We start from the raw sequence: 13344 nt of genomic DNA on the forward strand, positions 1-13344 counted from the left end.
TGCTTTGTAACATTTCTAGGAGTTTTTTGATGGATTCATCGCGGGCATTGAGGGTCTGTTTCTGGGTTTCGATCCTCAGCTCCATCTCTTCTAAGGTCTTCCGCAGGAGGAACAACTCTTTGGCCTGGCGGTCATGCTCAGCTTGGAGCCTTCGGAAATTCTCCTCTGTCAGCTCGATGGTGAAGTGCTCAGCTCCACGATTGCCACTCTCCTGTTGGAGGAGATGATTAAGGTCTCTCTGGGTTCGGAGCTCATCCTGAAGAGCCTGGATTGTCAACTGCAGGTGCTACAGTGGAGTAAGAAGCAAGAGAAGAGGGGGAGGGAGAATCAGTACAGATCCAAAAGATGTTCCCACTTTTGCCCAATGTGAACATGTCATGTTAGTCATGAGATCCAGAGAACCCGGGATGGAGTCTTACCAAATGGCCTCAGTTGTGTTATTAGCAAATGGAAATGTGGAAAATTAGTTGACACTTGTCAGATGTCTTGGGAAAATATAATGCACACATACACACAAAAAATGCTGTTAGTGTCGGTTACAAGTGAAATAAACCAAAAAAAAAATTGTAAGTTAGGTGGTAGAAAGGGTTAAAAGTGAAACATCCACACATAGACCTTCTAGATGTCCACAAAGCTCAAAGACTCAGCATTCCTTGTTTTCTAAGTCATTCAGTAAAGACTACAGAGCAAGGGTTCTTACCCCGGGGTCTGTGTGTGTGTGTATGTATTATGATGTATATGCATTTGTGTGTATGTGGTAAATAGATGGAGTATTTATACTGTGTATATTTATCATATATATACAGTATACATGTAACATATACTGTATTTTAACATAGTAGGCTTCCTTTGTAACCTTGTGCACTTTACTTCTATGCATTTAAAAATATGATCCTGAGAAGGGGTCCACAGGCTTCACCAGACTGCCTGCCCAATGGGTCCATGATGCAAAAAAAAAAATGCCCTTGTTATAATGTCAGCCTTAAGAGGTAGGAATCACAAGGCTTAGCCCCTGCTGCTTCTGACACTGACTAGCTGTGTGACCCTGGATAAGTCACTTAACTCTGGAGCAGGTCCAAATACAAAAGGGCCCAAAAGACAGTGTCTATGTGTCTTAGATACTAAGTCATCATTGGGTCAGTATCTTCTATCAGCATTGCTGGATGAAGCCCCTTATGTTGACCAAAATCCAAGATCCCTTCCTCCCATCTCTTCTTTTTCAGAGATAAATGGTCACACATTGGTGCCAATAACAGCGTTCCTAAGGTGTGGACACAAAGATGCCTTCACAAGGACAAATCTGCAGACAAGCTTAGGAAACAGGATTACTGGATCTGTAAGCCAAAGGAAAACAAATTCACACACAAACACACCCAACGGATGAGGAGGGGCTAGGCTTAGCAAAACAAATGACTTGCAAAGAGTGGACAAACCTTTGTTCTCCTGGCATCCAAAAACTGAACGGCATGGCCAATGAAAAACAAAAAAAGAAGCAAAAAATCAACACAAAGATACAATGCAAGCAAATTGTGCTTAACAGAATCGAACTTAACTCAACAGAAAGTACCTTCAGAGGAAAAAAAATCAGTTCCTTATTACAGCAGAGACCCACAAGCATTGCAACATCTACAGCACTGAAGAAGCTTGATAAACTGGAAATCAAAAAAAGAAAAACCAAAATCTAAGCTTTACCCCCTTTGGTACACAGAACTCTTAGTTCGCTTAAACTATTAACTCAAAGTTTGTATAATATTTAGGGTGAGGAAAGCACAATCATCACACATATACAATTTTAAATGGAGGTAATCTCAGAGGGAAGGATTAGAAAAAAGCCTCTTGTGGAAGGTAGGGTTTGAGCTGGGACTTAAAGGAAGCCAAGAAAGCCACAAAACATAAGCGAGAAGGGAGAGCATTCTAGGCATGAGGCACAGCCAGTGCAAAGGCATAGCATTGGGAGATGGGGAAAAAGCACATAGGAGAAAGAGCAAGAAGGTGGGTGTTGCTGGATCTCAGAGTACCTGCTCCAGGCTTAAGCCCAAGAAATCTACACACAGAAGGTGCTTAATACGCCTTTGTTGAATTACTGGACTTCATTGATACATGTGTAAGAATCAACTCCCAGCTAGACTGCAAATTCTAGTAAAATTCTGTAAAGCACAAACTGTGTCTTGGATTTCTCTCACCAAAGAATCTATCACCACTGACTTGTAGGCAGTTAATTCACAATATTTGTTCTGAAGATACAAAACAATGATACCTTGGCACTTGCATCCGTTCATGTGAGTGAAATGGGCATCAGGCAACATAACAAGAAATCACCAAAAATTCTGTTCAAAAAGCACCTATATGTGCCAGGCACTGCTCTAGGCCCTGGGGACACAGAGACAAAACAAACCTGTCCCTGCCCTTGAGGAGCTTACATTCTGCTCAAATGAAAACATCTAAGTTATTGGAAGCCTCATTCCCATGAGGTTCTTGTCACTTAGGACACTTTTGAAACTGCCTTCAGGGCCTGCGGCACGTTCTTTTAATCCTGGTTGGAAACTGTCCACTTTCAATGGTGAATTTGATTTGAGGGAAAGCCAAAAGTGGTTCAGCACCAAAATGGATGAGTGAGATTGAGAGGCCAAGCCACATGATTCCACTTTAGGTCAGAAGGAAAGTAGCTTTAACGGGGAAAATGAGACTGGTTTCCTTCTGAGCCCAAAAAAAATAGCTCCAAAGGAAATTCATGGAAGAGTCAATTCCAGAAGAAAGTAAACTCCAGAAGAACAAGGATAGCTCCATGTTTGTCTTTGTCACCCCAGCGTCTGACATAGTGCAATGTAGGAGGTAGAGAATAAATGTCGAGTTGAACTTAAGAGCTCCCCAAAGTGTCTTAAGCAAGAACAGCAACACTGGAGTAAGTGCACAGTCACCCAAGGGGACGACTTTGCAGAGACACCATCCACTTGGATCTAGAAGTTCTAGTCTGTCCCTTGACTCCCAGTGTCAGAAACCCTAGAAACTGCCAAGAGCAGACTCTCCCTGGTGAAACTGGCCTCTCCTTCACAGAGATGACCTCTTATCTTGCTCCCAAAGATCACATTGACTCCTGTGTATTCTTTTGTTTAATCTAACTGGCATAATTTCTTCAATTTCTATATAATGCTTGTTTTAATTTTTTTAAGGGGCTTACTAACTATTGATGGTTGTATACCCAGCATTTGGTGGGAGAGAGCTAGGCTAACAAGAGCAACAAGCTAAGAGTTACCTTCTCTTTTAGAGCATTCAGGGAAAGTGCCTCTTAATTTAAACCCCTAAGAGAGAGCAACATACCCCTAGATTATAGATATTTTATATCTAGTAGATAGATATAAGCCTAGCCTGGTGCCCCTCTTAGACATAGAAGAGTGAAGGAGAGATTGCCCAGCCACATTAGCCCTAGCTCCTGCCTGCATTACCCAGGTAGGCTCCTGCTGGTGCATGCACAATCCTTCTTCCACTCTCCACAGAGCAGAAATTATAGTCTCGCTTAGATGTAGTTATGATAAGCCAGCGTCCAGATATGATGTATCTACCCATGCCACACATGGGCCAGTCATATCTCTATATTACGCAACTATGAGAGAGAGAGAGAGAGAGAGAGAGAGAGAGAGAGAGAAATACAAATATATGTTACTTGTATTTTATATATAACTATATATGTGCATATGATATTCCTGCTAGAATTTAAGCTCCCTGAGGGCAGAAGCTGTTTTGCTTTTGTCTTTGTACCCTCCACTAATACCACAGTGCCTGGAATAAAATAAGTACTTAATAAATTCTAGATTGATCTGTCCCTTTGAAGAGAGGACTCACACCAAAGATATCCCAGATATCAAAGTAGCTGACCCCCTGTCCCCTGGTGATCCGCACATCTTCTGGTAATAACAGTATAGCAAATATCATGGTTTAAGCTTCCTTTCATCCCCTAACAACTGAGAAACCCAGAGACATGAGAGACAGCCTAGCATGCTGGGAAAAAATGCTGCACTGGGTAGGGAGAGATGTGGGTTCCAGTTTCTCTTCTACTACTTACAAGCTATATGAACATGGATGAGTCACTGCCATTTTATAGATTAATGGAGTGAGACTAAGGAGGATCACTGTATATGTCCAAAGGGAGGGGTGAGATCAGTTGAATTCTTGAGGTCCTCCTTACTATTAAATGCTATTAAATCTGCATTTCACATCATACTGACCAATGTTTCATATACAGAACTGAGCTGTTATCAGCAATACAAATAACAAATTCATTCTCATTTAAAGGGTATGTGAAAATCTCCCTCTGGATGACAAGCAGTCCTATGGGTGGGAAACATCAGAGACCTAAGAAGCTGTGGCCCACATAGCCTGGGGTTGGAAGGAGAAAAAGTAACACTGGACTACTGAGGGTCAAAAAAAAACAGAAATAGAAAGAGAAGAACCCAAAACAGAAAGAGGGAGGAGAGGGGAAAGAGAGAGAGAGAAAAAGAGAGAGAGATCAGCAAGAGAATTCAGAGTAAAAGAGAATGGGAAAAAGACAGCTAAAAGAGAACCCAGAAAGGGAGAACAAGAAAGAAATCCAAAAGAAAGAACCAAAAAGAATCCATAGAGAGAGGATACACCCAGCTAGAGAGAAAACCCTGGAAGAGGGAGAACAGCCCAAGAGAGACACAGCCAGAGAGACAGAAACAAAAGAGAGATTCTAGGTGACTAAATGTGAGAACAATAGGGAGTGAGAAGCAATGCAGAGAAAAAGAGGGAAGGGAGAGAGAAAACCCACAGAGGAGGAAGGAGGGAGGTAAAGGAGAAAGAGAGCCACCAAATGGGCCACAGACATGGAGAGGGAGCATCAGACAAGCAGCTGAGCTTCAGCCAAGAGTAGTGGCCAGTGACAGTTGAGCAAAGTGAATGGGAGTGGCACAGATGAAGCCTTGGGGAGCCTAGCAGACCCCAAGGAGATCCTCAGCCAGACCAGGATCAGTGGAGTTGAGATGGTGGCTGCTGGAAGCATCTGCTTTCAGGTAGGATGGACTTGAGGGAGGGGAAGGGAGAGAGGTTCAAAAACCATGTGTGGTTTTCCTTTGTCCTCTTCTTCTAGTTGTCATCAATACACTGTGTGGCCAGAAGTCTTATGAGAAGATGAAAAAAACCTCTCAATTAACTCAAGAATTATAAGACTTCCGTTTTAGCAAATGAACACAAATTTTGCAAGGCACTGGTCCAGGCACTGTAGGGGGAAACAGAGAAGCATGCAGCCCATTCTATGTCCTCCCAGAGCTTAGATAAAAAGACAACAGAAGTGAATGTTTAGTAAAAGATCTATGAACAACGAAGATGAGGGGACGTAGGGCAGGGCATAATTAATCACTGAGGCAGATGTTCACACTGGTGCTCACTATTAAGAGTTGTGGGAGATGATTTCTAAGAGCTGCAGGTTTTCCTTCTGGCTTTTCCATCACTTACAACCTCTCTGGGCTAACAAACAAGCGAGGTCCCAGAGTGTGTAGCCCACAGTGACACAACCAAGAGCATCACACCATCCTCTCCCCACCTCTGTCCACTTCCCCCACCCACCCATATCCACTGGCCCTCATCTCTCTCAGGCAACAGCAGCTCTGGCTCAGCTGTGTCTCCCCTTCTCCTGGACCAGCCTGACCCCCTCCCCTCTCTGCTGCTTCTCTGCCTCTTAGAAAACTCAATGGGAAGTCACCACCTGCCCAGATGTTTCCAATTACCTCCCTGTTTGTCCGAGTCCATGCCTCAGCATGATTCAGCAGCCTTATCTTACAGCAGGGCAGGCAACTTCCAAAGTCAACCAACATCTGTTAAAGCCCAAACAATGGTAAAGGGGAAAAAAAACCTTCCTATTTCTCTGCAATACAAAACAGAAACCAGGTATGCAGAACACAAAACGAAGCTACAAAGTTGGGGAAGTTCTCTCAATTCGGAGTTTATGTGCTACCTAGCAGTCAATCAACCACAAGCCAATTCCATTTCAGCGTAACCTGGACCCCAGGTTACATTGAAGCACCAAAGCTCTGGTCTTACCTAGACCAAGACTAATCTTCAGGCAGCCTCCCCCCAACCCTCGTCACGTTTCTTTGTTCCATTTTGCTCTTATTCAGAGTTTGCTTTGGGAAAAATCTCTGAATATTGGTCTCCATGGATGTGGATAATAGGGCTGCTAGCTCCCCCACAAGCACTAAGAATAATAATAGCTATCAGGTTCAGGACCATCTTTATTTCACTCCTCAAAAAAATTCACTAAAAAGCCTCAGTAACTCATAAGCAATCATCAGAATTCTCCCTGTCCACTGAGTCCCACCTCCCCTCTTTACCACCTTCTCCCCTTTCAACCAGCCAAGTCACTTAAGCCGTGCCTCAGTCTCCTCATCTGTAAAACACTCTCCCCTCCCTTCCACCCTCCCCATGCCCTCGGGTCCCTGTACAATTCACCAAACTAATAGCAGCACCCAGAGGTTTAGAATCCTCTTGGAAGGTAAATGAAAGTTAGGGATGCTAAAGAACCCACCTCCCATCATTCTAGGAACCCACTGCCCTCCAGCCTTAGGGAGCGCTACCATCTTAAGGACTTTGATTCCTCCCAGAAGAACAACTGAGCTTGGGGCTGCCCAAGAGTCAACTCTCTTCCAACAGACTTGCGCTGTCCAAACACCATGCAGGGCAAAGGTCAGGTCTTCTGCCAACGCCATGGCATGTCTAAGGTCCTTGCTGTGACTCCAGTTCCAAGGCCACCTGCGTGACACCCCAGAAGGTCCCAGGTTATGTTTCCTAAACTTCTCTCCTGGCCTACACACTTCTTCCTTCCACATCGCCTCTCTCCACACGCCTGTGAAGTCACAGCCCTGATACAGGACTCACGTGACGTGGGCATCCTCAGCTTCCTATAGGTTACCAGGAATACTTGGTCCTACTTGAGGCCCAGCTCAAGGACAGACCAGCTGACAAGTTAAAAGGAAGGAGATCTTTTCTGAGACCCCCTCTTCTGAGGAAGCCATCTCTTACTTTAATGACACATGTCATTTTGTTGTTCTTCAGTCCTGTCCAACTCTCTGTGACCCATCTGAGGATTTCTTGGCAAAGACACTGGAATGGTTTGCCATTTCTTTCTCCAGTGTGTCTTCATTTTACAGATGAGGAACTGAGGCAAATAGGGGTTAAGTGACTTGCCCAGGGTTACACAGCTAATAAGTGTCTGAGGCCAGATTTGAACTCAGATCTTCCTGACTCCAGGCCTGATGCTCACCATCTAGCTGCCCCAAGAGTCAGTATCTGGGTTCAAATTCTGACTTGCTTGCTGCATGACCTAGGACCAGTCACAAGGCCTCTCTGGGCCTCAGCTGGCTCATCTGTAAAAAGAGAGGGTCAGACTAGATGATCCTTAAGCTCCAAATACTCTGGCTCTAACAGAGGACGCTTCTCCCTGGATCCACCTCCTCAGGGCTCACTGGGCTCCCCAAGGCTCTCCAAATGCTACTCCAGTTTCAACTTTTTAACTTTTTTTCCATCCTACTAAACACTTAAACACAAGAGTAACAAATCCAGAGGTGCAGTGGTTATATTAGGAGGTTTGGGAATCAAAAAAGCCTATGTCCAAACGTTGCCTCTGACTAAGCCCTCTGTGCCTCAGTCTCCTCATCTGTAAAGCAGGTATAATAATATCCATAGTATCTACCTTTCAGGATGGTTGTGAGGCTCAAGTGAAAAAAATCTATTAATATGTCAGCTTTTTGAGAGCAAAGACTATCTCACTTTGGAATTTAAGTCCCAGAAAGCATTTAATAAATGCCTTTTAGTTGATGGATTGATCACGTACCCAGTATTTCACAGGCTTTCAAGTGATACAAAAATACCAATGATTATCCTTATCATAATTCTTGTTCCTGATTTCTGCCTCCAACTGCTCTGTTCTGCGGTCTCTGACTCATCCTTGCCATCCATGCCCTGCTCAGTTCCTGTTGTCACTCACCTCAGAGCTCATCTTTAGGGACATATCTGTCACTGCTGTGTGATTGGCACTTTGTCTGGTTTATTCTAGAGGAAGACTCTGACATGTCCATTCCTGCGCCACTCCATGCATCTAGCACATGAAAATGTCAATACCCTGACAGAGAGTTCAGAACCAAAAATCAAAGCATCTGCTTTACACAAAGAATCTTCTTTTTGGTTTTTTACAACATCATTAAAATATGGACAAATTGTCCTGCAAAATCAGTAGCTGACACTCATGGTAAATACAGAGGCAATTGATCAGTATTACAGCTAGAATGTATAATTCATAATTCAGCTAACATTGATTGTGTCTCCTACGTGTACAAGAAAAGGCAGCATGTGCAGCGTCAAGCACACATCCTGCATGTGGCCACCACACTCGCCTGTACTTGAACCAGATTAAAATGTAATTGGGAAATGTTTAACAAAATAAATAAAAATACAATAAAACATGGATAAGGTGAATAGTTGGTTTTCTAAGTCAACATGCAGCCCACAGGGAAATGTATGTATGGTTTAGTGGCCCCCATTTCTATCTGAGTTGGACATCACAAGTGTAGTGGACAGAGGGCTGGCTTGGAGCCAAGAACTGGCTTCAAATCCTACCTCTGATTTATACTGACTATGTGACTCTGGGCCAGATACTTAGTCTCAGTTTCCCAGGCAGCTCTAAGCCTATCAGTTGCACAAAAGGTGCTGATTTCTACATTGGTAGGAAAAATTCTTCCCCAAGACCTCCCTAGACCAATGAAATCATAGGTCTTATAGAAAAAAAAAATGCAAGTCACTGGGGATATAAACCCTACTCTCTCAGAGCTTACAATCTAATGAGGCAGCAGGAAAGGCATGTTCACAAATCACCATGATCTAAGGGAGAATGAGACAAAGTCCAAAGAGGAACAACCCAGAGAAACTGTTCTGAGAAATCTGAGAAAGGAGAATCCATTTGCCCCCATCGGGGTGGGCATGGGGGAATTAGGAGAGACTTTTTGGAGGATGTGGTGTCTGATTTGACCTTGAAAAAAAGGTAAGAAATTCAATAAAGGGGGTGGTGGTGGGTAAGAAAATGAGATCAGTCAAAGCACAGGGGATGGACTGAACTAAGACAGCGCAGGAAAGAATGAGATAAGAAGGCAGCCAGGCTAGTCCAATGCAGATGAAGCTCAGGGCAGCCAAGGGGGCACAGATCAAAACAGGGCTACAAAAGGTCCACTGGGCACCCTCCTCCAGTTATTAGAGCACTCTCTTCTCTCTCTCTCCAATTATGGTGTATTTCTTTAGATGTGCACATGGTGCATCAATCTGGCAGAAGACAAGCTCCTTGAGACCAGGGGCTATTTCATGTTGGGTTTTGTACCCTATTGACTAGCACATATGCAGCAGGTACTTAAAAAAATGTTTGTTTGGGATCTAGATTGTGAGGGCCATGAATGCCTTCATTAAGGAGGCAATGGGGAGCCAGAGAAGTTTGAGATGAGGAGTGACATGATCCAAAGCATTTGGTGCTTTGTAAATATTACTCAGTCTTAAGTATAAAGGACGGATTAGAGAGGGAATAGAAGTGAAACAGGTAAGGGGTGATTATAAGAGCCTCAGCAAGAAGAGTTGAGGGTCAGAACCAGATAGGGTGTAAAGTAAGGGGAGAGAAGAGAACAGATGTGACCATTTGCCTGGCTTGAGTTATCAATTCTATTCAAATGACTCCAAATTATGGGATCCTATGGTCTCCTTTCTTCCTCCTACTTAGATACCAGTGAGTCATTAGAACAGAATTGATAACTGAAGCCAGGAGAATGGCAAAGATTTACAAGGACCACAGGATGACAGATTTCAAGACAGAAAGGACCTTTGAGGTCAATGGGTACAAAAATCTCTAAAGGGGACATGAAAAAGGGCAGAAATATACAGAAGAATGGTACAAAAGTAGAGATTGCTCTATATCCAATCTGGAAGGCAATGTATCTCCATTAGCCTAGAATTTGATAAGCACAAAGACCTCTACTACTGGATAGGGACTCACTACTTAATAAAAACTTCTGGAAAAACAGCACAGCAGTAGGAAAGAAATTATATTTAGACCAACACCTCATGTCTTATGCTAGCATAAGCACCAAATGGACACTTGACCCAATTATAAAAGATCATGCTGTAACCAAATTAGAGAAACATGGAAAACACTACCTATCTGAACTACAGACAGAAGAAAGTTCATGATGAAATAAGGAATAAAGAAGATCACACAGGATAAAATGGATTACATAAAAATTAAAAGCTTTTGCACAGACAGATCCAATAAGGGAAACAAGTAGAAAAAATCTTTGCAGCAAGTTGTTTTTTTTTTTCTGATAAGGGCTCATTTCAAGAGATATAAGGAATGGATTCAAATTGATAAGAATAAGAGCCATTCAACAACTGATAAATAGTCTAAGGATGTGAAGAGGAGTCCTGAGGGAAGAGACACAAGTTACCTATAGTCATGTGAAAAAATGTTCCAAGTGACTACTAGAGAAATGCAAAGTACAGCAATTCAGAGGTTCCAATCTATGCCCATCAAATTGACAAAGACAACAGAAAAGGAAAATGACAAATGACTTTGGGAAAACAGGTGCATCAGTGCAAAGGTGGCTCAACCATTCTGAAAAGCCATTTGGAATTATACACAAAAAATTACTAACCAGTTGACCATGCTATATTACTGCTCTAACCTTTTCACCTTTGACCATATTATATCACTATATCACTAGGCCTATACCCAGAGAAACCAAAGAAAGGGAAAAGATCCTATATGTGCAATAATATTTGTAGCAGGTCTTTTTGTGGTAGTCAAGAAGTGGAACCTAATGGGATGCTCATCAATTAAGGAGACTGAATGATCTGTGGCATATAATTATAATGGCTGCTCTAGGGTTATGAGAAATGAGGAAGTCGGTGATTTCAATGAGACAAGGAAAGACTTATATGAACAGGGAGCTGAACCAGAAGAATAATTTATACAATAACAACACTGTAAAGACAAAAACTATTAAGTCCATAAGAATTCAGAGCACTACAATGATCATCCATGACTGAAGAGGACTGGTGATAAAACATAATATCCACTTCCTGACAGAGAAGTGATAGATTTGGGGTTCAGAAAGAGAGAGAGACAGAGAGAGACAGAGACAGAGAGAGGTAGACACACTAGATAGACAGACTAAGAAAGATGATAGATAGATAGATACATAGATAGATAGATAGATAGATAGATAGATAGATAGATAGATAGATAGATAGATAGATAGATGATAGATATTTTAACACAGACAACAGGGGAATTTGCTTTGCCTATTTTTTTTACAATAAATGTGTTTTTCTTTTCCTTTTTTTCCAATGGGGTGAGGGATGGGAGGGAGAAAAAATAAATTTTTGTTCACAAAAAAAAAACTTTTTAAGAAAAATAAAGAACTTGGGAGACTACATATATTAAAAGTTGTATGTACTTTCAGATAATGTCATTTTACTGTTAGTCATTACAGTGTTAGTGTTACTCAATTACCTAAGTTAATTGTGCATTAGGTTGTGAGCTCTTTGAGAGCAGGAACTGGTTTTTGGTTCTTTTTATATCTGCAGTGCTTAGCACAGTGCCTGGCACATAGCAAGCACTTAATAAATGTTTAATGACTGACTGACTTTGTTACAAGAGAGCTCTCATAGGGTGGGGGCAATCTGGAAATGTTTATAATGTGAAAACAAAACACATCAATAAAAATTTTTAAAAGAATGATATGAACTGAAAGGCATTCCACAAGGCTCACATCACTCACCTTCAATAGATGATATGGAGACACTCACTCAAATACCACCTTCTACCTGAAGCCTTTCAAGAGCCCACCCTTGGCCAACACCCTCCCCATTAACTCCCTTGTATTTATTTATTCTCTTCATATTTATTCTTAATATACTTGCATACTTATTGCTTATCATCTCTGTTAAAACATTTATTCCTTAACAAAGGGGTACCCTTCAACTGGGGAATGGTTGATGAATGTGATTCACCATTATTGCACTATAAGAAATGATGAAAGGAATGATTTCAGAGAAACCTCAGAAGACTTGTACGAACTAATGCAGAGTGAGGGAAGTGAGCAAGATCAAGAGAGCAATTTCTACAATGACAACAACACTATAAGACAAACAACTTTGAAAGACTTAGGGCCTGTGATCAGTGCAATGACTCCAGAGGACCAAAGATGAGGCATGGCACTCATGTCCTGGCAAAGGATACATAGACACAAGGTACAGAATGAAACATACATTTCTGAACATAGCAAATGCATATACTTCTTCAGCTTGACTATGCTTACTTATTACAAAGGTTCTGTATTTTTTCCACGGTAGAACCCAGAAATATTGTGTTGCCAAAAATAGAAGGAAAAAAGGTTATTCAGGCTTTCTCTTAAAATGAACAGGGGAAAAGGAAACTCCAAAGGGAACAAAGACAAGTAGGACAGCTTTAAAAGTAACATGTCATGGAGATCTGTGGTCTCATATTTTAAAAGAATGTTAGTTCCCTGAAAGCAGGAATCATATAAGTCTTTGCATCAGTCTTCCTAATGCCCAGCACAAAGTAAGTGCTTAATAAATGCTTATTGATTGGTTGATGAATGCAGGAGAGAACTCTTTATTTCTCACCTTCAAAGGTATTATTCCATCTCTCCTCCTCTGGACACTCTCCATCTCAACAATGAATTGCTTAAAATGTGGTCTCCATAACTGAACAGACTACTGCAGTTGAGTCTGATGAAGGTGGAATGAGTACCATTCCTGGAAGCCATGGCCCTCGATACAGCCCAAGGTCATAGTCCATTCTTTGGCCACTAACTCACACTGTTCATTCATAGCTTGCATTGCACTAAAACTTCCAGATCATTTTCAGACAACCTACTGTCTAACCATGACTCCCCCATCCTGTCATTAAGAAGATGTTTGGTTTTTTTTTTAAATCCAAGTATAAAGCTTTATACTTATCCCTGCTAAATTTCATCTAATCAGATTTGGCCCACTACTCAATCCTGCCAAGATCTTTCAGGATCCAAAGTGTTAGCTATGCTTCCTAGCTTAATGTCATCTGCAAATCACATTAGTATGCTGTCTGTGGTTTTATCCAAACAGCCCAGGACCAAACCTAGATCCCTGGGGCGCTCTCTTGGAGACCTCCTTCCAAGATGACATAGAACCATTAATTCTTTAAATCATACTATTCAATCAACTTCAAGTCCATCTAGACCACATCTGTCCATCTTCTCTACTAGAACTAGATGCCTAGCCATGCTGTCTACATATTCT

The 13344-nt window shown here is 41.9% G+C and overlaps 1 protein-coding gene across 6 annotated transcripts in view; it reads right to left on the reverse strand.

Annotated features, from left to right (window-relative positions):
• Positions 1-13344, reverse strand: part of ERC2 (ELKS/RAB6-interacting/CAST family member 2) — a 1023879-nt gene that overhangs the window by 871972 nt on the left and 138563 nt on the right. For 3 of the 6 annotated variants that reach the window (XM_078152061.1, XM_078152064.1, XM_078152063.1), the window contains exons 3-4: positions 1434-1457; positions 1-286 (exon numbers count right to left, since the gene is read on the reverse strand). The exon at positions 1-286 is cut by the window's left edge and continues 131 nt beyond it. In XM_078152061.1, the coding sequence (XP_078008187.1) occupies positions 1-286; positions 1434-1457 (310 nt within the window). The remainder of the gene's footprint in view (positions 287-1433; positions 1458-13344) is intronic. The other 3 variants (XM_020970639.2, XM_078152062.1, XM_078152065.1) reach the window with 1 other exon arrangement.

This window comes from Phascolarctos cinereus, unplaced genomic scaffold (genome assembly GCF_003287225.1).
Source record: "Phascolarctos cinereus isolate Bilbo 61053 unplaced genomic scaffold, phaCin_HiC Scaffold_4;HRSCAF=312, whole genome shotgun sequence".
Classification (NCBI taxonomy): Eukaryota; Metazoa; Chordata; class Mammalia; order Diprotodontia; family Phascolarctidae; genus Phascolarctos; species Phascolarctos cinereus.